Genomic DNA, 26292 nt, shown 5'->3' with positions numbered 1-26292 from the left:
CTTTCACCAGACATTGAAATCTATGTTGTGTTCCTACTGCACTGAGCTCTCCCATGAGTGGGAGGAAGGCCTGCCATGGTTGTTGTTAGCAATAAGGGAGGTATCACAGTTCAGTACTGGGTTCAGTCCCAATGAGTTAGTGTTTGGACATGCTGTTCGGGGTCCACTAGCAGTGCTGGGGGCTGACTTGAAACCTAGGGAGCCTCCTGAGAATATTTTGGACTATGTAAATGATTTTCGCCGTCGACTTTACATGGCCTGTGCTGTTGCTCATAAGAACCTGGGTGAGGCTCAGGGGAAAATGAAAGAGGTTTTTGACCAGAAAGCTGAGTTCCGGCTGTTTGAGCCAGGGGACCAGGTTCTGGCTTTGTTGCCGGTGATTGGCTCACCATTTCAGGCAAGATTCAGTGGTCCTTATGTTGTGAAGAGCAGGGTGTCTGACCGGGACTACTTGATTATTACACCTGACAGAAGGAAGAAAGTGCAGTGGTGTCATGTAAATTTGTTGAAGCCTTATTTTTCTCCCTCAAACAGAAAGGAGGATGGTCTGCTGACTGTGGATGGGGTTGAGACTAAGTCAGTGGCCGCAGTTGGGGCTGGGTTTTCAGATGATTTTGATGTACCCTCTGATCCTATTTTGACTGGGAAGCTTAAAAACTCAGAGTATTTAGATCGTCTACCCAGTCAGTTTAATCATCTGGCAGGGACTCAGCAACAGGATCTAGTGCAGTTGATCTCATCTCACTTGTCTATCTTTTCAGATACACCAACTCGCACCAACCTGATTGAGCATGACATAGAGGTGGGGGATGCCCTGCCAGTAAGGCAGCGTGCTTACAGGATGCCAGTGGGGAAGCGAGAGCGTATGGAGAGGGAGGTGAAGTATTTGTTACAGCATGGGTTGGCTGAGCCATCATGTTCAGGATGGGCTTCTCCATGTCTATTAGCAGATAAAGCAGATGGGTCAGACAGGTTCTGCACTGATTTCAAAAAAGTTAATGCAGTCACCAAGCCTGATTGTTACCCTCTTCCTCGGATTGAGGATTGCATTGATCAGGTGGGTGGGGCAAAATTTGTGACCAAGCTGGACCTTCTGAAAGGGTATTGGCAAGTGCCACTGACAGCCAGGGCCAAGGAGATTTCTTCCTTTATTACACCGTGGGGTCTGTTTTCCTATTCTGTAATGCCATTTGGCCTCCGAAACGCTCCAGCCACATTTCAACGTCTTATGAATCAAGTCTTAGCTGGGTTGGAGGGGTGTTCAGCTTATTTGGATGATGTGATAGTGTTCAGTGACACATGGGAAGCTCATGTTCAGCGGCTGGGGGCAGTGTTCGACAGGTTGACACAGGCAAACTTAACTGTTAATTTGGCAAAGTGTGAGTTTGCTAAAGCAACAGTTACCTATCTGGGCAAAGTGGTTGGTCAGGGGGAAGTCCGTCCGGTGCAGGCTAAGGTGGAGGCTATGCTTCACTATCCAGTGCCTGCATCTAAGAAAGAGCTGATGAGGTTCCTTGGGTTAGTGGGGTATTACCGCAGCTTTTGTCCCAACTTCTCCACTGTGGTTGCTCCGCTGACTAACCTGCTGAAGAAGAATACACCTTTCGTCTGGTCATCCTCCTGTCAAGATGCTTTTGAATGTGCGAAAACTTTGATATGCTCCACTCCAGTGCTTGCAGCTCCAGTCTTCCATAAACCTTTTAAGATCCAGGTGGATGCGAGTGATGTGGGAGCTGGGGCAGTGCTCCTCCAGGAAGGGGAGGGGGGACTTGACCATCCTGTGTGCTTCTTCTCTCGTAAGTTTAATCGTCACCAGTTGCACTATTCAGTTATCGAGAAAGAGACTCTGGCTTTAATTTGGGCTTTAAAGTTTTTTGAGGTGTATGTTGGGTCCTCACAGCCGGTGACTGTATACACTGATCATAACCCACTTACATTTTTGAATAGCATGCACAATGCCAATAGTAGGCTTATGAGATGGCTGTTATTTTTACAGCCTTACACACTGAATGTTTGTCACATTAAAGGTAGTGATAATGTAATGGCTGATGCACTCTCTAGGGCACCTTGTTGATGCTACACTAAGACCCTGTTAGTGGGGTCTTGTGTGTATGGGGGGGGGGGGTGTGATGGCCGTCGGCCATTTTGCCTGTGGTTCTCCTTGTTTTCCTCCATTTTAGCTCTGGTTGGCTCCACCCTGCTCGTTTGGCACACCTGGCCAGACCCTATATAAGTGTGCTGGAAACCAAAATGGCTCTCTCCCTCCTGCCTGCCTGATGACACCTGGGGTTCCCAGCATGGCCGTCTGATTTTTGGTTTTGTTTGTTTGGTTTTTCTGGTTTCTTTGTTCTCACATGCATCCACACATCCTACACTTCACCACTGATTACTGATTTTTTGACCTGAGTAAGTTTGATTTGCTTATCTTTATTAAAATACATTACCTTTAATTGTCACTGTGCAGACCTTCCCTTCTTTTGTTATGCTCTCATACGAGCTGGGCATAACAAACCAAACCCCTCCGTCCAATCCACCTGTTCAGCAAGTTCAACCAACCTCACAGCACTAGACTGTTTTTATGATGTTTGGAAATTCTATTACATTTTAATAAACACCTACTTTACAATTATTTAAAGTGTGTATACATTTTTTGGGACACCCTGTATTTACACCAATAGAATCTCCAAGGTGGACAAGAATGTTCTGTTAGATTTCAAAAGTTCAACCTAATAATTTGACTGTGTTTTCCACCATGATATTCAAATGAGTTCAGGTCAAAGGTCATGTTTGGTCATTCTATGGAGCTGGATACGCATTAAAGGCACTATTTCAGTATTATATGCATGAATGATATAGAAGTGGATCCAACTGCATTAGAGCTTTGATGGGATATGGAGGAAATATTGGTGGTTCAAGGTGATGTCAAATGGGGCTGAGTTCAGCATCTGGAGGTTTAGAGAGTTGGACAAGATCAATATATGGAATCAGAAGATGGATCCGACTAGGAATCAAACATTCAACTACTTCTGAGGAAGTCTATGAAACTGGGACAGGCAGGGACAGGAAGGACACAAACCGCTTCTGAGGTGAGGATATTAATGGTGTTTGAGATGAAGGACTCCTTAAAAACGGCACAATTTGTTGAAGAAGTCATTCTGATCATTATGGGCAATCTTGTGATTTTGATTTGTGTCTACTTGCTGAGTTATCGAGGGAAATCTACTTAGAAATGTCAATGTATGTATGAACGTACAAAAATATAACTATCACATATCATGACCCTAAATCCTCCTAAATCTTTAAACCCCAGCTGTTTGCAACTGTTTGATTGAAATTTGATTTAATTTGATTGTAATTTAATTGACCCTTCGCCAAGTCCCGCCCCCCATGGTTACAGTTGCTAGGCCTGGCAAGCTTTCTCTTGCAGTTCATTCCTGCTGGCATGTAACCATGGATTTCTCAACGTCTTGATGATTCATATACAGAACAGACGTTTATAGGAACAACAACGTTCTTGCATCGCAGGGTAAGTCACTATATTGTTTAATTTTAAACTAACTTTCAGTTACGACTCCCTATAGTTTTCGGTATCTGATACAGCGCACCAGGATATTGTTCCCACATCGTGGAACTAACTCAATGTTGAAATATTAGCAACTTTTGCAGAAGTCCCGTAACATCCGCAAAGACCCTTTCCATCCTGCCCACCACCTCTTTGAACTCTTACCATCTGGCAAGAGATACAGATCCATAAAAACACGCACCACACGATTTCAGAGCAGTTTTTACCTCACAGCCATAACTACACTGAACAATGAACTCAACCACTAAAGCAGAGGTGTCAAACTCTATTGCACAGGGGGCCAAAACTCAAAGTATACTTCAGGTTGTGGGCCGAACAAGAAAAAGACTTATTGAGCACACAAAAATGAATTTTTTTTTAACATAAATATGAATAAAAATGGACAGGAATAATATTCCAGAATAAATAAACTCAAACCTTAAATAACTTAAAATAGTTTGCTCTCCATAAAAATACATCCTATCAAAATTATACAAGTTAGAAATATGAACATACTGCAAAAAATCCTGAAAAAAAAAAAAAAGATTGTGCTTTTAAGTAAATGTTAAAATAATGAATCAAAACATTGAAATTTCTTTGCTCTTATGCCATTTTATAAAAATAAACTTAAACTTTAAATATCTAGAAAGATTTTGCTCTCCATAAAAATGTATCCAGTCAAAATTAAACGACTTCAAAATATGAGCATGCTGCCAAAAAAACAAAACAAAAAAACCCCCAAAAAACAAAACACTGGAAATATAAATAAAATGTGTGCTTTCAGCAAAAGTTAAAATGACAACAAATAAAAATTCCATTTTCTTTTCTCTTATGCCATTTTGTCAGAGCCTGATGCTTGGCATCTTTTTTTGGCAACAAGTTGGTTTAGGTTTGGTGTACGGTCCAGTGTTGTGGAGATTCTCAGGATGGACTGCAAGTGTTCATCGCTGAGACAACTTCTGTGTGCTGTTTTGTTTATCTTCATCACTAAGAACAGCTTCTCACACATATGTGCTACCAAACATGCACAAGGTTTGAACCGCATATAGACAGAGCTGGGGCATTGCTTCAGGAATGAAGCGAATAAACTGTACGGGCCTACAGTGTTATGCTTTGCCTTTAGAGTCCCATTACACTGCAGCTCAATCAGCTCCATCTGAATCTGTGCAGGCGCAGTTTCCACGTCAACGGCAAATGGGTTGCGAAGCAGCTCAAAATTCTTTTTTTGGGCTTCGAAGTCACAAAAGCGCCGTGCGAACTCAGTGCACAGTGCGCTCAGTTTATCAGCAAGCAGTGTTCGGCAAGGCAGCTGAAGCGCTGCATTATGGGATCTGTAGTTTGTGTGTTACCAGCACTTCATATTGCTGGGCCGTTAATAACAATAATAATACATCTATACAAAATGATCTTGCGGGCCGAATATAATTAAAAGGCCAGGCCAGATGTGGCCTGTGGGCCTTGAGTTTGACACATATGCACTAAAAAACAGACATTTCTTAATTGCACTTTTTTATACATTGCACTGTATACACTGGCACTGACGGGATGTGTATGTGACGTATTGCTGTGTGATAAAGAAGGAGGTGGATGTGTGAGGGAATGAATGTATGGATGTTGATATGTGAGTGATGCAAATTTTGTTTTTATTACATATTTTATAATTTATAGTTATTATTACTATTTATTACTATTACTAATTATGAGTCCATATCCTGATAGTGCACCTAAATTTCATTGTACATTCTGTATAATCACAACAAAGTATCTTATCTTTTAATCAATATTCTACTACAGCAGTGGTGATAGACCCTGGTCCTTCAGAGCTACTATCCTACATGTTTTAGATGTATTCCTCTTCCAACACACTTGATAAAAATGATAAGCCTATCATCAAGCTCTGCAGAAGCCTGAGAACCACCATCAGGTGTTCTGGAAGAGGGAATCATCTAAAACATGCAGGATGGTAGCTCTGGAGGACCAGGGTTGGTGACCCCTGTACTACGGTCTTGTAGCTAGCAACTGTGTGCTAGTTAGCATTAGCATCTTACCTTAGAACACACATAGCAGTTGCACAGTAGCTGCGAGTGAAGTCTTCTACACTGTTTATTCCATATTCAACATCTCTCCAGTTGTGTTTTCGGTTTTGGGAAGGCAAAAAATACAGCATCACCCAAACGTTCTGAATATCTTTCATCGGACTTGCAAGTCCAGTACATGTACTGTTTAGGCATTTTGCTCCGGAGATGAATGCTTGCCAGGCACTCCTCTCTTAGTTACCATTGCTAATGTAAGATTGATCAGCGGTGGTTCTAGCACAGGACTTAGAGAAGGGTCAATTGTGCAGCCATTTTGAAGAGCAGAGACTATATTTAAGTTGTAGGGCCACTGTGACCCACTGGTTTTCAAACTGACATTATGAAGAAGATGGACCATCAGAACACCATTAAGACTACCAGAAAGATTACTCCTTGCCTTTCTGTGTCTTTTCTGTGATTGGTTGGTTTGACTGAGATGGAAAAGTCACATTAAACATTTCCTAAAAATGTACTGTATAAGGAGGGTGTACTCACACTTCAGAAGTTCGTTTCTTTTTTCAGCAGATATCATGGTTGGGGGAATGTCTGCAGTTTCTACAGCAGAGAAGATGAGACAAGTCATTTGTTACTAGTCATAAATAAATTCATTTTTGTGTTTTTGTACATTTTTCTGAATTGCTGTCTTGCTTCAGCATCTCTGTGAATTCATGTGCTACTGTTGAGGGTTCTTTGTATCCATGTTGTCTACCTGATTTCTCCTTGGGTTTAGCTGTAGCCGGACGGCCTCTGGGTTTGTCACTTTCCCTGACTTCTGGCAGTTGCTCCATGGAAAGAGATAGATTTTTCATTGCCATATTGATTTCTGAAGGCTCCAAAGTTTTTTTGTTTGGTTCTGAAAGACAAAAAAAATAAAGAATTATACAACTGAAAATAATGGGCTCTATGATCAATAGAATCATGAATGTAATCAGCATGTGTCTGTTTATCTAGACATCATTAAATACAGTTTCTCACTCTGAGGTTTCTTCTTTTGCTGCCCTTTAGCTTGAGAATTTGGACCTGGACTGTGAGACCTTGGGAGTTTTGTAGGTCCTGGCAAAAGCATATCTGGAGTGAAGCCATAAACCTGTTGAGGGCCAGAACTCCAAGGTTTAAATCCTGAGGCTGAGGTCGGCTTTTCACCTGAAACACAAAAGAAAGTTTATATAGAATCATCCTTAATCCATATGACTTTACAGAATGACCCCCTTACACCATCACCACAATCAATCAATTCCAGTTTGAGGTAGACTTTTAAACAATTCTTTTCATTTTGTATTGTATCTGTATTTTTGGTTCCACCTTTTCCAAATGGCCCAGTCTCCCCTCTTTCAACACTGACAGCTGAGAACTCTGGAACACAATTGACATCATCAGCTTCACTATTATTTCCTAACTCATCGTAAATCAGTCAAATCACCCTCTTAAATCACAGATGCATAAATACCTGCTGTAAACAGTGGTAGTCTGGCCTCAACAGGTCTATTTAGAAGCTCTGTCAGATATTCCTTCAGGGCAGTAGTAAAGGCCTGTGATGCCAAAACCTTCTTAGAGTCCAGGCTGATTCGAGGGGTGTATGGGTCAAAGTTCACAGCTTGGGGCAGCTGATACGAACCCTGAGGAAAAAAACACTTCTTTCAGAATACTAACAATATAGTTAATATAATTGTTTGTCTTGTCCTAGGCCCAGTAGTGCACTACACTGTCGCCTTCTCATGGTTTCGTTATTCCAAAAGATTTAAGGTTAATGGTAACATGATAAATTAGACAGTACAGTACAATTACAGTAAACAAAACACAACACAACAAAATTCAGACATCTGCAGCTGAATGTGATCAGATCTCATTATAAAAAGCAAAAAGTGAAAAAGTAAGCAGAGCTTACTAATATCCCCACCACAACAAATTTTCCCCTCTAGTTCACCGATACCCTGCCTACACAGGAATGAATGTTGAGTCTTTACTTTCAATCTTCTGAAAAACTTTTTGAAAATGTGTAAAAAAAAAATTTAAAAAAATGCAAAAAGTGGGAGAAAGGCACATGAAAAGAACATGTGTGTGAACCTTGAAAAGAATCAGGTGAATAGTGTCCAAGAAATCAGTTGGACAAATTTAAGTTGACATTTTCAAAAATGTGTAATAAATCCAAAAATTTTAATTAAATTATTAAATTGTGCGCTGCACCTCTCCTAGTGGTACAGAACATACCAGTCAAATCTGAGAAGAATCAGGTGAACAGTCTTCCAGAAATGGGTTGGATAAAAACCTCAGATGGACAGAATTCCTGGTATGTCTATATACTCCATACAATAGTAAAAACGATTATTTCTTTTCTTGAACTCATGCAAGATGTTGAATTTAAACACATGACGTATTAATGTGGAAAATTTTGCAAAAACTTGCAAAGTATTAATATAAAAATCCCAGAATAAAAGTCTCAGTTCTACTACTGCACACTACAACTACCACCACCACTGCTGCTACTACTAGTACTGCATACTACCACCACCACTACTACAAACTACCACTACCCCTACGACTACTACTACCACCACCACTAATACAAACTACCACTACCACCACTGCTACTGCTACTACTACCACTGCTACCACTACTACTACCACCACCACTACTACTAGTCCTGCATACTACCACCTCCACCACTACTACTACAAACTACCACTACCCATACTACTACCACCACTACTACTCCTACTACCACTGCTACCACTACTATTACTACCACTACTACTACCACCACCACCACTACTACAACTACCACCACCACAACTACTACCACCACTACCACTAATACCACTACTACTACTACAACCACCACTACTACTCCTACTACCACTGCTACCACTACTATTACTACCACCACTACTACTGCTACTCCTACTAGTACTACCACCACCACTACTACAACTACCACCACTACTACCACCACCACCACTACTACTACCACTACTACAAACTACCACCACTACTACTGCTACTCCTACTAGTACTACCACCACCAGTACTACTACTACCACCACGACTCCTACTAGTACTACTACCACTACTACACTTGTCACACAGCTCACAGCATATGTATCATCTTTTAAATTCACAACACTCTTTTAATGACTCGGCTACTAATCTATTTTGACATCAGATTTAAACTATGACTAAATAAAACCATCTTGGGTCAGGTCATACACCACAGGTTACACCACAGTGAGTGGTGCAGAGGCTGTAGACATGAGTCGGACGTGACATGTTGTCATTTGGCACTGAAATGGAGAGCCAGAGTAGCTCAGAGAAACACACTAGACTCTAGTTTCACACTGGTTTGTGGTTGTATATAGAGTCATAGCACCTGTTCTTAATACAGTCTACTCTCATTAAACCGCCCGCCGTTATACCGCCATTTCCGCTTATCGCCATCCGCCAGCCCAGTTCCATGCACAAACAACACTTATACCATTGATTTCCCGACTGTTATACAGCCAGCGGCGCGGCACGGCACCTCCGAGGTGCGGCTCCCAGTGTTGTCTTTTCCGTGGAAACCGGGTTGAAATGGCTCTTTGAGTGTTAAAGGTTGCCGATCCCTGCCTTACAACATAACAGAATCAAGATTTATTTAGAAACGCAATTAGAACGGGTTAACGGAGGCAGCATAGACATTATATAGTAAAGACATGCACATTATGGACGCAACCCGTTGTAACGCCATTTTCGCTATACCGCCAATTTGGCCGTGAACGGAAGTTGGCGGTATAACGAGAGTAGACTGTATTTGGCTCTTTTGTTATGGTTCTATCTGACAAAACGTGTGGACTTGTTTGTGGTTGTGACATGTCTCACCTTGAGGAAGGCCAGGGTTTGGGTCTGTTTCAGCTGACTGTGGATGTCTTCTTTAGCCTTGCTCATTTTTTCAATGTTCTCATTCAACTTCTTCATGAGGCCACTGAGTTTGGTCTGGCCCGTCTCCACCTCCCGGTCCACTGCATTCATAGCTTCGTGCTCCGCCTGGACCAACATTTCCCGCATCTGCTGATACTTCACTGCCATGGCCCTCTTCCTGTTGGTAGCCGAGTCCTGTAGGTGTGAAGCCATGACAAGATTGGCAAGTATGAGGAGACATATGTTGAATACAAGGGTTACACAAAATAAAATAAAAACCTTTAAAATACAACAGACTTAAAATAAATATTATAATTACCTTAAGGGTGTCTTGCAAGTTCTTCATTTGAGTTAAGACGTTTGCATTCTTCATAATCTTCCCATCCAGGACGTCCAAATTAGCTCTCAGGTCAGACTATAAACAGAAAAACATATTTCATTTGTTCATTCAAACCCATAGCTGAAGTTTTTGTTATCCATTTTGCACAAAGGACTGATCGGACAATGTGCACTGTCACCCATTTCCCTTTGAATAGCGTTCAGTGGAGAAACACCATTGCTGAAAGTATTAGATATTACGTATTGTGTTTTTCTGAAGGGATGGTTTGTACTTTTTCCTAAATTTGTACACGCCCAGTAAATATCTGACACCAGCCTTGGAAGAAGTTCACAGCCTAGCAGAAACAAAAGGTCCCATGCTCTAATATTTTGTTGGACTGCCTTTAGCTTTGATTATATCACACATTCACTGTTGTTGTTGTTGTTGTTTCACTTAGTTTATGCAATGTGTTAGACAATTCCTTCTTCACTTCCTCATTGTGGAATCATCTATATTATAAAAGGGCAGTGGACTCTGTGTGTTTTGGGCATCACACTAAATCTGTACAGAGCTGACTGCTGCAGTTTGGCATACGTATGTGTTTTTGGTCAAGGAAGACTAGTGAAAACAGCAAGTAGACAAGACCAATATTTTGCAAATTCAGAGCTATGCAGAGGTCGATGTGGGGGGGTGGGGGGTGGAAACCTGAAAATAAAACTTAAGATGCCTAAAAGACAGGGGTCGATAAATCTTAAGATGGGGTGCTGGGGGGAGATGAATAAAACGGGGGGAATAATACATAATAATGTGTGTGTGGGGGGGGGTGTTCTCCATAAGTACCATCTGTCTGTCTGTCTCTCTCTCTCTCTGATGTCTTCGCAACTAACTTATAAGCAACAGAAAATTTAAGCTTGATAAAAATAGTGATTTGACTTATCATGATACATATTGATATCGTCTGATAGGAAAAAAAATAATTGTGATATGATTTTTTTCCCCCTATCACCCAGCCCTAGTTTACAGTTTTGAGAAAAGGGGTGTAGCTTTGAAAAAAAATGTGTCTTAGCGATTGTGAAAAACTGCAACATACTGGTAAAATACCTCGAAGAAGAGTAGAGGTTTTTTGAGAGAACATTTGAAGAGAATACATTCGGCAGAACTTTTCAAAGAACCATGTGAGTTGGTTTTCAAAAAAAAAAAAAACTACTGACATATTTATGACAACTAACATTCTCATTATCAACATTAGTAACACCTCCTCTGCCATAACCATGTTTGTTATTACTGACTTTCTTCTTCTCTCAGAAAACTCTACTCCACTCTGAGGTATCTGGCCAGGATGTTAATTCAGAGCAGCGTCCTCTGGTGGACTGACTGCCAAATGCTCATTCCAATGTAATGGATGTATGAAATGTAATGGCAGTGATGCTCGACACTGTTTGAAACGGACGTACCTATTTACATATGTAAAGTGAGCATGAATAGGCCTTAAAGCTATCACACAAACCTAGTGGAGGAAAAAGTGCAATGTTTGTCTCTGAGATGTACTGGAATGTATGTTTAACCCACAAACACCCAAAGATATATTTGTGATAACGTCTAAATGAATTTTCCCCCACATTTAAGTTTTGTTCACTTTATCTATTTATTTAATTTTCACATGGTAAAAAATATACCTATAAATACATGTTGGTTAAAAATTGTGATGGTTACCAACAGCCCTCAAGATTATTTACACTGCAATTAAAAACATAGGAAAAATTTTGCAAGCTGCGCAAAAGCACATTTTCAACAAATAAAATTTGATGATATACCAAGCTTAGAAATGTATCCCATGTGGAAAATTACAATCACTCAGGAGCAGAGTTTTCACAGCTTTTTAAACTGAATTTGAGGAAGCTCTGGCAGATTATTCCATATTTTGGGTTATCTGTATAGAACACCGAACGGAGTCTGACTGGTACCTGCAAAGGCTGCTCTAATAAGACAGCTACGAGTTGAATACTTGTGGATTTCAGTGTTAAAGGAAAAAATATTATTGAAATGTCGAGGCAGTAGCTTTTTAACAGAGCCAGAAACAAATTGCACAATTTGGAAATGATTAACTTGGTAAACACTAAGCACACTCGCTTTAGCAAACAGGGGCTGAGGGGGTGTCTTCAATCTACACAAATTATTATTCTTAAAGCTCACTTTTGAGGACGAAGAATAGGCACAAGTTTATTTTTATGGGTGCTAGCCCAAGCAATATTACAGTAATTAATATAAGGATACTTCATTGCATAATACAACATAATTGCCACATTTGTATTAATCAGATGCTGGGATTTTTCCAATATACCCACAGCTTTGACAATTTTTCTACTTATGAAACTCTGGTGAGGTTTCCAGGTTAGCGATTGATCCAGGAAACGAGCAGAACTAACATTCCTAATGGGGATATTATCAATTTGGATTTTCATAGAAGGGTTAAAACTTTTAGATTCTGTACCAAAATATATAAAGCTTGTTTTCTTAATGTTTAGTAGTAGTTTGTTTGACTTGAACGATGTAGCTAATTTTTCAAGTTCTTTGTTCAACCACATTTGTAAGACTGTATTCTTACTTGTGATTTACTGTCATTTATTATAATTTTATCTTCTGCATTCACTGTAAAGCAGGTATTTTAAAGGAATAAATAGAAGGTAAATTCATTGGTTATCATATCAGAACAGAGAAAAGAAGCTAGAAGAATTACTTTTTCAGCAAAATCTATCATTAACTGACGATGAAACAAGCTCATACAACCACTGCCATGGGTTTTACTGGTGAACTAATAGGTGTTTGTATGTTCACTACAGAGTCTCTGAATGTCCAAATGGGTCATATCTGATGACCGTAAAAAGATGACAAACTGCATTTTACACCAATTATTTACATGTATTGATAGGATTAGTGCAATGCTTCTCAAACTTTTTCCAGTGGCGTATCCCCTGAAATATACTTTTTTTTAAAAATCCAAGTACCCCCCAACTCTCGCTTCTGCATTTGATTGAAAAAAATGAGGCAAAATGTGTTTCTGTGCCAAAAGTGTCTGTTTATATTTTCAACACTTTGTAAACAAACATATTTAACTGTAATATATAAGAAATAATTTAAAGTAAATTTTGTCTAAAATATAAACTAAAAAGTGCCCTCATTCACTGATACGAAAAATTAATAAATTTGTCATTAATTAATAAATGAACCTTTCATCAACAAAAAACAATTCATTAGCTAAAAATAAATAAACTGATTTTGAATAATACAAAATATAAATGTTCTTCAAATGTTACCAAAGCTTCAACAAGATGATTGACAATAAAACTATTATAAGAATGTATTTATTGTGTTTATTTTTTCAGCATTAATTCTCATAATTTAGTATTTGGTACATGATGACTTATTTGATGTATGTTGCCCAAAAAATTTCAAGTACCCCCTGGGCTTCTTCCAAGTACCCCTGGGCTTACGTACCCCACAATGGGAACCCCTGGATTAGTGGATCAACAGGTATTAAACATTTTACATCAGTAGGCTCTTGTTTAGGTCTTTGTGGGTTAAAACTGCATTAAACAGACATTCTCTCACTAAGACCAGAAATGCAGACCACATTAGTCCAGCTCTGAGGTCCTTACACTGGCTGCCTGTCCGTCAGAGGACAGACTTTAAACTTCTGTTGCTGGTCTATAAAGCTCTGAATGGTTTAGGCCCAAAATACATCAGTGAACTCCTGACTCAGTACGAACCCCCTAGACCCCTCAGGTCATCTGGATCCGGTCTGTTGTCAGTTCCCAGACTCAGACCCAGACATGGAGAAGCTGTGTTCAGCTTCTATGCTCCACATGTCTGGAACAGGGATGTAATCATATGAAAATTTCATATCACGGTTATTGTGACCAAAATTATCACGGTTATCATTATTATCGCAGTATTGTTGAAATTGTGCTCAAAATGTTCAAAAAGTACTTATGCACACACTGAAATAATTTAACCAAGTTGTATTTTGAAAAAAAAATAAATAAATAATAATTGGCACAATGCACTTTCTCTTGGCAGAAACATTCAAGTATTAACCCTTAGTGGTCTGAGCCTATTTTGGCTGTTTTTCAGTACTTTTTATTTTGCCTTTATATACTATATACAGAAATGTTTATTATACCCATGTTTGGTATCTTTTTTTTCCCAGCACAACTTCATTTATATCATCTGCCTGTTATTTTTTCACTTAAACCTACTATATCAACAGAAAAATATATAAAATTTAATTTGAAAAATGTATGTACTTTATTTCATAAATAACACAAAGATGCTTAACGAACCTTTTCAAAGACTTTAAAAGTGAATATTGGTCCCAAATATTAGGTATATAAAACTAAAATTTTAATAAGTTTAAACTTTACTCAAATATTTGACATAAAAGCAGATCTTTACATAGGGTTTTTTACCCTAAAAGTGCGGTAATCAAACACGGTTATCATGATAATTAGAATTTAAACAGTAATGCTAACCGTTGGCAATTTTACTGCAGTTTATCAGTACACCGGTAGTCGTTACATCCCTAGTCTGGAACAAACTGCCAGAAAGCCTCAGATCAGCTGAAACACTCAGTTCATTTAAATCCAAGTTAAAGACCCACCTGTTCTCAGCTGCATTTGAAGAGTTTTTTATTCTTTTAAGTTTAAAGTTTTAATCTGTTTGATCTGTTAATCTGTTTTATCTATCTATTTATCTGATTTTGTTTTGTTTTTTTTCTCATGGCTATACTTTTTATTGCTTCTGCCACAATGCTTTTAATGTTTTATGTAAAGCATTTTGAATTCTCTTGTACATGAAATGTGCTCTATAATCAAACCTGCCTTGCCTTCCCTTGCCTATTCTATCTGACTTCTTAAGGCGCTGAAATTCACGCACCTCTTTCTTGTTCCTCTGCTCCTCTGGAGACACAAAGGGGCAGCCTTTGTGGAGCTGCTGGAGGCAGAGGCTGCAGATGGGCTGGCTGTGTTGGCAGCAGAAGAGCTCCATCAGTTTGTTGTGGTCAGGGCAGATGCGCTCAGACAGGTCACCGACAGGCTCACTCAGCTGATGGAGGCGGAAGATGGGGTTCTCCTTGTGGGGCCTCAGGTGCTCCTCACAGAACGAAGCCATGCAGGTCAGACAGGTCTGAGAGGCTTCTGCTTCCATGCATGTGTCACAGCGGATGGCTGGGACAGGCTTGTCCTCGGTCTGGCTCTGCTCCCTGGACAGGCTGGTGCTGCCGGCATCGCTGATGCCGGATCTGCCTTTGAAGGTCTCCACCACGGTGCTGAGGACCGTGTTCTTCTTCAGCTCCGGTTTGGTGGCAAAGTGGGTCCGACATTGGGGACAGATGTAACTGTCTGTCCAGGTGACGTTGAGGCAGCTCTGACAGAAGTTGTGTCCGCAGGGGATGGTTACAGGGCAGTCGAAGGGGCTCAGACAGATGCTGCAGGTCAGCTCATCCTCCAGACCCAGCAAAGAAAACTGGCCTTCATCCACTTCCGCCATGACGTGGCTGAAGGGGGCGGGGCAGGGCGGGACGGGACAAACGAAACTTATCAGAGCCAGGAAAACGAAACTAAACTAATTTCAGCTTTAATTCACATAAAAGGCAATATCTGTACTTGACTGTACCGTATTTTCTCTCGTTTACCGACTTTTGTTAGAGGAAAATGTAAAAACAGGTGCAAATAAGCTTCAGTGTCTGAAATTTAAATGTCCTCGTGACGCATCTTTATTACACCAGCGTTAACTGGTGCACAAGTTAAACACCGCGCGACTAAATAAACACAGGCTACACATATTTAAAACTACACCAAAAACATGAATACTCTGACTACATTTACCTTGTATCCTCGTCTCTAAAAATCACTCCAGTCAGGGGTAGAGACAGGTGTTAGAGTTCGGTCAATCAGACTCAGGACAGATCACACGGTTCTGACACTGCAGGAGAATCAGGTGCACGTGAGGCAGGAAGTGACGTCGGTGGTTAAAAAAACAAACAAGCAAACAAAAAAAAAAATAAAACGGACTTTTTAAAACTTTTATCTAAAAACTTTTATATACTTTTTTTAAAATTTTATTTCACTTAATAATAAAAAGTGAGATAATAAAAAGTGCAATGTAATTATTGTTAATGTTGAACATGTTTGAAATAAAAATACCACGGCCTGTCTCTCTAAAAATGTATATATGAGAAACATTACTGAACATTCCCCTAACCCACAGGTGTCAAACATGCAGCCCGGGGGCCAAATCCGGCCCACCAAAGGGTCCAGTCCGGCCCTTGGAATGAATTTGTGAAATGCAAAAATTACACTAAGACATTAACAATCCCGTTTATTTCAGGTTCCACATTCAGACCAATTCAACCACAAGTGGGCACCACCAGTAAAATGCTAAATAAAAATCATAATAACACATAACAACTCCAAATTTTTCTTTTTGTAAATGTAAATATTTTCATGCATTTACATTAAAACAAAGTTTAATTTTTGCAAAAATAGTGAATAACCTGAACAAACGTGAACAACCTGAAATGTCTTAAGAGAAGTAAGTACAATTTTACCAATATTCTGTCTGTTACTAAATGTTTTGTGTGTTTTTAGATCAACTATGATCTGTAAGTTCTAATGTACATGTGTAAATGATAAACGGAGGCATAATATTGTTAAAATTACACTTATTTTTTCAGTTTGTTCATGTTATTCACCTCTTTATAGTGATAGTCTGTAGATGTAAACCTTCTCATGAGGTACATTTACTTCTTTCGCTCTAAAACATAGAGAAAAGTGTGGAGTTGACATTATTTATATATTATTATGTTATTATTTTACTGGTTCGGCCCATTGCAGATCAAATTTAGCTGAATGTGGAACTGAACTAAAATGAGTTTGACAGCCCTGGCCTAACCCATAAAGACCCAGTTCCAGTTTTATGTCAGTTCCCAAATTAATTTTTCTCTATATTTAACTTTTCTTAAGTGATTTATCAACATTTATTATAAAACTAACCTCTTTGTTTTACATATAATAAAAAAGTGCAATGCAATTATTGTAAATGTTGAATGTGTTTCCTCTGAAAGGAAATTCGAGTGATTTGTTGGACGTGTAGAAGAGAAACTGTAACAAAAGTGTCGATCTCATCACACTAGTATCGATCCAGTACCAATGCACACATGCCTGAGTATCGATACTATCAGTATTTAGATTGATCCTCCCTGCCCTAAATTAAGTAGATGAACATATTCCTATTAACAACTGAGAGTTAATATTACTCACTTTTTATGAGTAATTTGTTGTGTAATCTATTGGGATATGTTAGGTGGATTTTACCTCATTTCTTTTAGTGTGTTATAGTTGTTACATTTAGTCACATTTTACTCCAAATATGGGCTAAAATCTACACAACCAAAATGAGTGCAAATTGTCACCTCATTTTTATTGAGAAGATTCTAAAGGTTTGTTTTTACAGTGTGGAGAAACACATTGTCCCTATCTGATATTTGTACTTTATTACTTTGTACAATGGGAAGTGCGTTCAGAACCAGGTTCTTCAGTGTCATGTATTGACACTGTGTAATCCAGGGGTGTCAAACTCATTTTCTTTCAAGGGCCACATTCAGCTAAATTTGATCTCCAGTGAGCCGGACCAGTAAAATAATAACAGAATAACATATAAATAATGCAACTCCAAATTGTTGCCTTTGTTTTAGAGTAAAAACCAAAAAAAATTAAATTATGAAAATACTTACTTTTATAAACTATCCAAACAAAAAAGATGTGAATAACCTGAAAGAAATGAAATTTCTTAAGAAAAATCAGTGCAATTTTAACAATATTCTGCCTCAACTTATCATTTCTACATGTGCATTATGGAACCGAACTACAAAGACACTAAACACTGAGGAACAGGCAGAAAATAGTTAAAATTGTGCTGAGGAACAGACAGAAAATAGTTAAAATTGTGCTGAGGAACAGACAGAAAATAGTTAAAATTGGGCTTAATTTTCTTTAGACATTTCAAGTTTTTCATATTTGTTCAGGTTATTCACATTTTATTGTTACAGGATAGTTTGTAAATGTAAGTATTTTCATAATTTAATGTTATTTTTTTGCACTAAAACAAAGACAAAATTTTGAAATTGTTAATTCAAGATTTTTTGCTAAATTTAAGATTTTTTTTTTTTTTTTTTTGCTTAATTAAAGATTTTTTTTTTTTTGGCTTAATTGAAGATTTTTTTTTTGCTTAATTGAAGATTTTTTTTTTTTTTTTTGTGCTAAATTCAACATGTTTTCCTTAATTCAAGCTAAATTTTTCTTTTTTGCTTCATTCAATTCAAGACTGTGGAATTTTTGACTTTGCAAATTCATCCCAGGGGCTGGACTGGACCCTCTGGCGGGCCGGATTTGGCCCCCAGTCCGCATGTTTGACACCTGTGGTGTAATCCATCCAGTCTTCTGAGAGTTCCTTGGTCTTCAGTCTCTTTCTACACCCGTTCACGGAGGTCATTGGTGACCCCTTTAGAGGTAGTGTTCAAATGTTTCATATATACAGTGTATAATGCCACTATTTTAAAGCTCAAAAGCTCTGCATGTCAGTGTTTCCGTGTGTACGATTTTTAAGGAGGCAGTAGGCAGTAGTGTAGAGCAAGGTTATTATCGTTAACGAAAACTAACGAAATGACGAAAACTAGAATTGTAAAAACATTTTTTGTTAACTGAAATAAATAAAAACTATAATTAAAAGAAAAAACAATAACTAACTGAAACTGTATTGTGTGCTTATAAAACTAACTAAAACATATAAAAATTATGGATAAGATTCCCTTCGTTTTTGTTTCTGTCAACGTCAGATTGATATGAAATCGATTTATTTCACTCGAGCAATTTTATCTGCTGGCACCATATGATATTTAAGGGTCCATCACTTGTGTTCACTTGTGGTTTCCAGTCGTCTTCTGGTCTCCACTCTACCTGGAAACATGGAGACTAAAGCAGCAGAGTCCTGTCTGGGATTTATTTAAATATGACGACAGAGAAGAAGAGAAAAGAGACGACTAAACTACAATGAAACTAAAACTAAGCATTTACAAAATAACGAAAACTAATAAAAACTAGTAAACCTGCTCTAAAAACTAATCAAAACTAACTGAATTAGAGAAAAAAAAGTCAAAAATAAATGAAACTAAACTAGAATGAAAAATCCAAAACTATAATAACCTCAGTGTAGAGCAGTGATTTACAAACTTTTTTTTTTTTTTTTTTCCACAAAGGCTTGTCACAAAGACAAACCTGTGTTATCTGGTGTAGAAATGAAGGCAGTGGTTTCAGGGCATCAGTACTGTTCCTTTTTTCTGTTTTATTTTCCATATAATTCAGTGATTCAGGCGCAGCAGCTCTTTAGGGCACAAAAAAATAATCAATGATATAACACACTGTATTTTTTTAATTGAAAGACATAGACATAATGTTATTGTGTGTGGATACATTCAACAAAATAAGTACAGGAAATAGTTGTTTTATTTATTTAAAAACAGAAAGTCAAATACATCATCAGCTGAGAAAGATTCCAAACTAAAAGGCCAATGAGTCGCATTATGCACGTGTTCATGAAGTAAACAAAAGGATAGGTTTGGTGAATTTGTGTATCTCTGTTACACATCCTAGAGAAAGACAAACCACATAAAAAAAAAAAAAAAATTAAAAAATCCATGCCTTGGTTTGTCTGGGGTTCCATCTTCTGATAGGTTCCTTCTACATTAGTTTTTAAACCTGCTTTGTTACTGTGGCTCTTTGTTTGGTTGTGTTCAGGTGCTGTTGATGTGGGGCTTTTCCTGTTGCTGTTTGTTCTGTTGTCCGCTGTGGGCCTCGTTGAGCTGCTGAAGGTCCTTGAGCAGGACGGCAAACTGCTCCTCCTGTTAACACAAAGAAGAAGGTGTTCATTCACTCATTCAATGAACTAGACAGTGATTTAAGTTGTACGTTTTATAGAGACTCTAAAACAGGGCTGTCAAACTCATTTTAGTTCAGGGGCCACATTCAGCCCAATATGATTTCAGTAAAATAATAACAGTGAAAAAAGTTAAATTATGATGATGTTTATATCTATGGAAGCGTATTGCATTCACACAAAAAATTTAATTCAGCTCTGTTTTTCCAAATTATTGAGATAATTATCTTGTAATTACGAGGAAAAAATAAAGATAAAAATTTGGCTCTGTTTTCCTGAATTAACAAGATACTGTTTTCTGAAAAAAATAAAAATTCGGCTCAGTTTTTACGAGATAATTATCTTGTTAATTCAGAAAAACAGAGCAGAATTTAAATTTTTTCAGAAAACAGTATCTCGTTAATTCAGACAAACAAAGCCGAATAATTTTTTTTAAATTATTTTTTTCTTGTAATTACGAGATAGTTATCTCGTGAATTCGGAAAAACAGAGCCGAATTTTATTTTTTGTGTGAATGCAATACGCTTCCGCATATATGTACAAAGTTTCATTAAAAATCTGAATCTGTCTTGAGAAAAATAAGTGCAATTTAAAAAATATTCTGCCTCAGTTTATTATTTCCACATGTTCATTAGAACTTACAGATCACGGTGGATCTACAAACACACAAAACATTTAAGAACAGAATGTTGGCAAAATTGCATTTACATCTCCTAAGAGATTTCAGGTTGTTCATATTTGTTCAGGTTATTTATTTATTTATTTTATTTGTTTGTTTATTTAGCAGGGACAGTACACATTAATGAACATTTCTGTAAATGTGTCAGTATTAGCACAAAGGCTATTTTTCAACTGTTCTACCTGGGTAAGATGTATAGAACCAGCATTCATAAAATTAGAAACATTTTAAAAATTAAGGCTACACCCACACATTACAGAGTATATTCACATTTTTTGTAAAAGTATAGTTTGGTTATGTAAACATTTTCATGTAATTTTCCTTTTTTACACCAAAACAAAGAGAAAATTTGCTTTTTTTAAATTATTTATAGGATAATATGATAATATTTCACTGGTTGAACCCACTTGAGAACTAATCGGTCTGTATGTGTCTGTGTGTGGAACCTGAATTAAAATGATTTTGACACCAGTGATTGTTCATTTCATTGGTGTAATTTTTGCATTTCACAAATTCATCTCACGGGCCGGATTGGACCCTTTGGTGGGCCAGATTTGGCCCCCGGGCCACATGTTTGACACCTGCGCTCTAAAATGTCAATACTGTAAAGCAGGGCTCTCAAACTCATTTTCTTTCAGGTTCCACATTCAGTCTGATTTAATCTCCAGTGGGTCAGACCAGTAAAATAATAACAGAATAACCTAGAAATAATGACAACTCCAAATTTTTGCCTTTGTTTTAGTGCAAAAATCCCTCATTAAATTATGAAAATACTTTTATAAACTATCCAAACAAAAAATATGTGAATAACCTGAAAGAACTGAAATTTCTTAAGAAAAATAAGTGCAGTTTTAACAATATTCTGCCTCAGCTTATCATTTCTACATGTGCATTATGGACCAGATCTACAAAGACACTAAACACTGAGGAACAGGCAGAAAATAGTTCAAATTGGGCTGAATTTTCTTTAGACATTTCATGTTGTTCATATTTGTTCACATTATTGTTACAGGATAGTTTGTAAATGTTAATATTTTCATAATTTAATGTTGTTTTTTGCACTAAAACAAAGAAATATTTGAAGTTTGTATTATTTATCGGCATAATGTAATTTTTTTTTTTTTTTTTTTTTTTCACATCAAGCCAAGAAGAAAATCTGCAGTCATTCTTTTTTGTCGGTTCTTCTGCTGTTATTATTTGACTGTAGATCAGATTGGTCTGTATGTGGAACCGGAACTAAAATGAGTTCCACAGCCTGGACTGTGGGATTGTTACACTTTGCAAATTCATCCCAGGGGCCGGATTGGAACCTTTGGGGGGACACATTTGGCCCCCGGGCCACATGTTTGACACCCCTGGTGTATAATGTGCGTTGTGCATAACTGTAGCAGACATTTCAGGTTGTTCGTATTTGTTCAATTTATTCACATTTTATTGTTACAGGATAGTTTGTAAATGTAAGTATTTTCATAATTTAATGTTGTTTTTTGCACTAAAATATAGACAAATATTTGAAGCTGTCATTATTTATAGACGTAATGTAATATTATTTTCACATCAAACCGAGACAAAAATACGGAGTCATTATTTTTTGTAGGTTTTTATGCTATTATTTTACTTGAGATCATATTAGTCTGTATGTGAAATGTGAACTAAAATGAGTTCCACAGCCAGGACTGTGGAATTTTTGCACTTTGTAAATTCATCCCAGGGATCAGATTGGAACCTTTGGCGGGACGCATTTGGCCCCCAGACCGCATGTTTGACACCCGTGCTGTAAACCATTTGCATGTCATTCTTGTCCATTTCTTTCTTACCAACACATTCATTCGTTCAGTTGCTGCTATGGCAACACTCAGCTTCCTCTCATCTTCCTCTCTCTCCTCCTCAATCACACCCAGCCTGTAAAAAACACAGATGGGGGGGGGGGGGGGTACCCATGTGGATGAAAACAGTACAGAATGGTACACCATTACAGAGCAAATGAAAACGATGACTTACATTTTTTGCTCGATTACCAAGATACCCACCTAAAACTTTTAAGACCATGTAAGAGTTCCTTTTCCTGTCTGATATGTGTTTAAAATTAAAATGTGTTGCCAAGTAAAATGGCAAAAAAATAATTGTCTCAAATGTATTAAATATTCCAACCCCCATTCTGATTCAGGGATGAGGTTCAGGGGAAATGGGACAAACAGGGGTTCATGTTTTTGGCTTCACTTACACTGTAAAAAAAAAAAAAAAAAAACCTGTAAAAAAAACTGTATTATTCCAGCAGCAGGGGTGCCGAAAAAGTACTGTAAAATAAAGGAAGTAACCATCTCATCAAAATACGGTGATTTTCCATAATTAAAACACATTTTTTTGCCCTAACTTTACATGAGATTTGGCATATTTTTTTGACTTTTAAATGTTTAATAAAGAATATTTACATGTATTAAAACAATCAAATTACCTATAAATATATATATAAATAATTTTCAGTGAGACTCAGTTGTCCAATCCACTGATAAAAACTGTATTTGGACAGTTTATCAGTGCTTGTACATGTTATACATTCACAAAAACACATTTATTCAACATTTTGTTGTGAAATCTCCCATAATTACACAAGATATTTGTCGATTAACAAACAAGTCTGGTTAAACTTAGAGAAAAAATACTTCTTTTACGGTTAATTGTCATTAATTTTATCTCGTTTTATTATTTTTTTTACAGTATAAAAATTTAAATTAACAGTTTAATCTCATAAATAGAAAAGAAATATTTGTGAAATAATGATACATTTGCAAATGTATTTTAACTGTATTTTTCTGTGAAAAAAGAAAAAAAACTTTCAAAAATTTGAAATTTTATGGTTATTCACAGTTACAGTTTTTTCCGTGTTATTTTACATTTGACATGTAAAATCACAGTCTGTTTTTGTCATTTCATTGGTATTTTCCTGTATCTTAAAAATACAGGAAAAATCTGTAAAAAAAAAAAAAAAACAGTGAAAATTCTGTTAAATTACAGATTTTTTTTTTTACAGTGTATTCTTTTGATGATGCAATTACTTTAATTAATTTGACATGACTAGAATGGCACAGAGCACACATTCTCAGGTTCTGCATCTCTCTGGACTGCTGGTGGTCACATGGTTCTCACTGCATTTATACTTTTATGTGACAAAACAAGTTGTGTAAGATCTGCTCTTCCAAGTAAACAAAGAATAAAAAGAAAAAAAATCATTCAGGAAACAGATCCAAGGTGGAGCCACATTCAACAGAACACAGATCATTTCCCAGAAATGAAAGCAGAAGTTCTTGTCAGTGTGATCAGAGCTGCAGACCTGTCTGTGGAACCGTCCAACAAACCTGAAACCGACTTCATCACATCTGGTTCAAGAGTCATCGGTGAGTTGAACTGAGCTTCAACAGCACACTTCAAATGCAAACACACATAGAACTGGATTCATTTGACCCAACTCTGCTGAAGTGGTTCCTCTGACTGAATCCCATGGATAAACCAACAGCATTTACGCACATTCTACAGTACAGCCCATGGACTTCAGATGGTCCTTTTTTGATCTATTTTTTAGTAAATTAATTCTGTTCTGCGTAGGGATGTAAAGAAAGGGGCGGAACAAAAGCACCACGGTTATGAAATGAAGGCATTTACATGTGGTATGTGTGTTTAGTGTAGAGAGAGAGAGAAAGAGAAAGAGAGCGAGAGAGAGAGAGAGAAAGAAAGAGAGAGAGGGAGGCAGACTCACACATAGAACTGGATTCATTTGACCCAACTCTGCTGAAGTGGTTCCTCTGACTGAACCACATGGATAAACCGACAGCATTTACACACATTCTACATTAGAACGGTCCATGGACTTCAGATGGTCTGGACTTGGGTTCTATGGGTCTTACTGCTTTTGTTTCCACTAACATTTTCTGCCCCACCCTTTTTGCCTCATAAAAAAGTGCCTTTTTTGGGTGTGTTTTTTTTTTTTTTTTTAATAAATCAATTCCTGTTCTGCATAGGGTTGTGAAAGAAAGGGGCGGAATAAAAGCACCACGGTTATGAAATGAAGGCATTTACATATACTAACATGTGGTATGTGTGTTTAGTGTAGAGAGAGAGAGTGAGAAAAAGAGAGAGACAGAGAGAGAGAGAGACAGAGAGAGAATAATAATAATAATGATAATAATAATAATAATAATAATAATAATAATAATAATAATAATGGATTGGTTTTTTAGAGCGCTTTCTATGAACACATACTCAAAGCACATACAGAGGATCCATTCTTCATCCCTCTCACATCCTCCCTCTGGTGGAGTTAAACTACATCTGTATCCACAGCTGTCCTGGGGCAGACTGACAGAGGTGTGGCTGACAGTCTGCGCCTACGGCCCCTCCCACCACCACCAAACATTCATACACCAGTGTGAGTAGCAGCACTGGAGATAAGGGGGGTGAAGTGTCTTGCCCAAAGACACAACAGCACATGGACAGAGTGGGATTCGAACTGTAAACCCTTCGGTTATTGGATGACCTGCTCTACCATCTGAGCCATGGCTGCCCCCACAGAGAGAGAGAGAGAGAGAGAGAGAGAGAGAGAGAGAGAGAGAGAGAGAGAGAGAGGAGAGAGAGAGAGAGAGAGAGAGAGAGAGAGATAGAGAGAGAGAGAGAGAGAGAGAGAGAGAGAGAGAGAGAGAGAGGAGAGAGAGAGAGAGAGAGAGAGAGAGAGAGAGAGAGAGAGAGAGAGAGAGAGAGAGAGAGAGAGAGAGAACGAACATGTTGAACGACAGTGAAAGCTGCCTTCATGTGCCCCTTATTTGCCTTTTCCTTCCAGTTTGGAGGTTATGACTCTGTTTGGGGAAGTGGTTGAAGCTAACAGAGGTGTCAGCTTATGTCTGCTATCGATCAGTCATTTTTCAGATCTTTCAGATCCACACATTCAGTGCAGTCCTGTAGACACACTTTAATCGACAGACTAAACACTAACTGTAACTGAACCATCCATTCTACTGTTGTAGGGGAGTGCTCGCCACTGCCGACCTACAGGCCCCTCCCACAGGCCCCTCCCACTGCTGTGACAGGTAGCAGCTACATCATTACCACAAACAAACAGTACTGTTACCAGCCTTTATCCTTTTAAAATAGACTGAACTCTCTGATGCATTTATTTATTCGTGTTAGATATATTGTTTGTTTATATATACTATTATTTGTCTAGTCTGCCTTGTGTCTTTAAATCTATGCATTTTTTTCTTAAAGTTATTTGTTCAAATGCTTTTTCTTTTTGACATCTTGATGTTTGTTTGTTCAAAATGTATATGTTTTGTATACCTGAATATTTTCAATGTTGGTCCATAGATATGGCTGCTGCTGGTCATTTCCGATCTGAAGATCGGTTCCTGTGTTCCATCTGTCTGGATGTCTTCACTGATCCAGTCACAACATCATGTGGACACAACTTCTGCAAATCCTGCATCTGTGAACACTGGAGGGCTAATGTCCCATATCAGTGTCCCATGTGTAAAGAGGAATTCTACACAAAACCTCAGCTGAAGATCAACACTTTCATCTCAGAGATGGTGGCTCAGTTCAGACATGAAGCTCAACATGAACCAAACATCTCCAGCTCAGACCAACAAGCTGCCAAACCAGGAGAAGTTCCCTGTGACGTCTGCACTGGAACCAAACTGAAGGCCCTGAAGTCCTGCCTGGTGTGTCTGACCTCCTACTGTCAGACTCATCTGGAACCTCATCTGACACTTTCAGGACTGAAAAGACATC

At 38.0% G+C, this 26292-nt stretch overlaps 2 protein-coding genes across 4 annotated transcripts in view; both read right to left on the bottom strand.

Annotated features, from left to right (window-relative positions):
* trim25 (tripartite motif containing 25) overlaps nucleotides 1-20478 on the bottom strand; it is a 28031-nt gene extending 7553 nt beyond the window's left edge. Inside the window, exons 1-10 of one of the 2 annotated variants that reach the window (XM_030143023.1) lie at nucleotides 20474-20478; nucleotides 15731-15743; nucleotides 14781-15399; nucleotides 9849-9944; nucleotides 9491-9724; nucleotides 7085-7253; nucleotides 6940-6990; nucleotides 6613-6780; nucleotides 6347-6490; nucleotides 6133-6192 (exon numbers count right to left, since the gene is read on the bottom strand). In XM_030143023.1, coding sequence (XP_029998883.1) covers nucleotides 6133-6192; nucleotides 6347-6490; nucleotides 6613-6780; nucleotides 6940-6990; nucleotides 7085-7253; nucleotides 9491-9724; nucleotides 9849-9944; nucleotides 14781-15392 — 1534 coding nt within the window. In that variant the 5' untranslated portion in view covers nucleotides 15393-15399; nucleotides 15731-15743; nucleotides 20474-20478. Of the gene's footprint in view, nucleotides 1-6132; nucleotides 6193-6346; nucleotides 6491-6612; nucleotides 6781-6939; nucleotides 6991-7084; nucleotides 7254-9490; nucleotides 9725-9848; nucleotides 9945-14780; nucleotides 15400-15730; nucleotides 15844-20473 lie in introns of those variants that run through there. The other variant, XM_030143031.1, reaches the window with a different exon arrangement.
* rasal3 (RAS protein activator like 3) overlaps nucleotides 19225-26292 on the bottom strand; it is a 49466-nt gene continuing 42398 nt past the window's right edge. For both annotated transcript variants that reach the window (XM_030142974.1, XM_030142985.1), the window contains 2 exons: nucleotides 22332-22416; nucleotides 19225-19800 (listed from right to left, as the gene is read on the bottom strand). In XM_030142974.1, the coding sequence (XP_029998834.1) occupies nucleotides 19693-19800; nucleotides 22332-22416 (193 nt within the window). In that variant the 3' untranslated portion in view covers nucleotides 19225-19692. The remainder of the gene's footprint in view (nucleotides 19801-22331; nucleotides 22417-26292) is intronic.

Source organism: Sphaeramia orbicularis, chromosome 1, assembly GCF_902148855.1.
Source record: "Sphaeramia orbicularis chromosome 1, fSphaOr1.1, whole genome shotgun sequence".
NCBI lineage: Eukaryota > Metazoa > Chordata > Actinopteri > Kurtiformes > Apogonidae > Sphaeramia > Sphaeramia orbicularis.
This window is presented reverse-complemented; position numbering and strand designations above follow the sequence as displayed.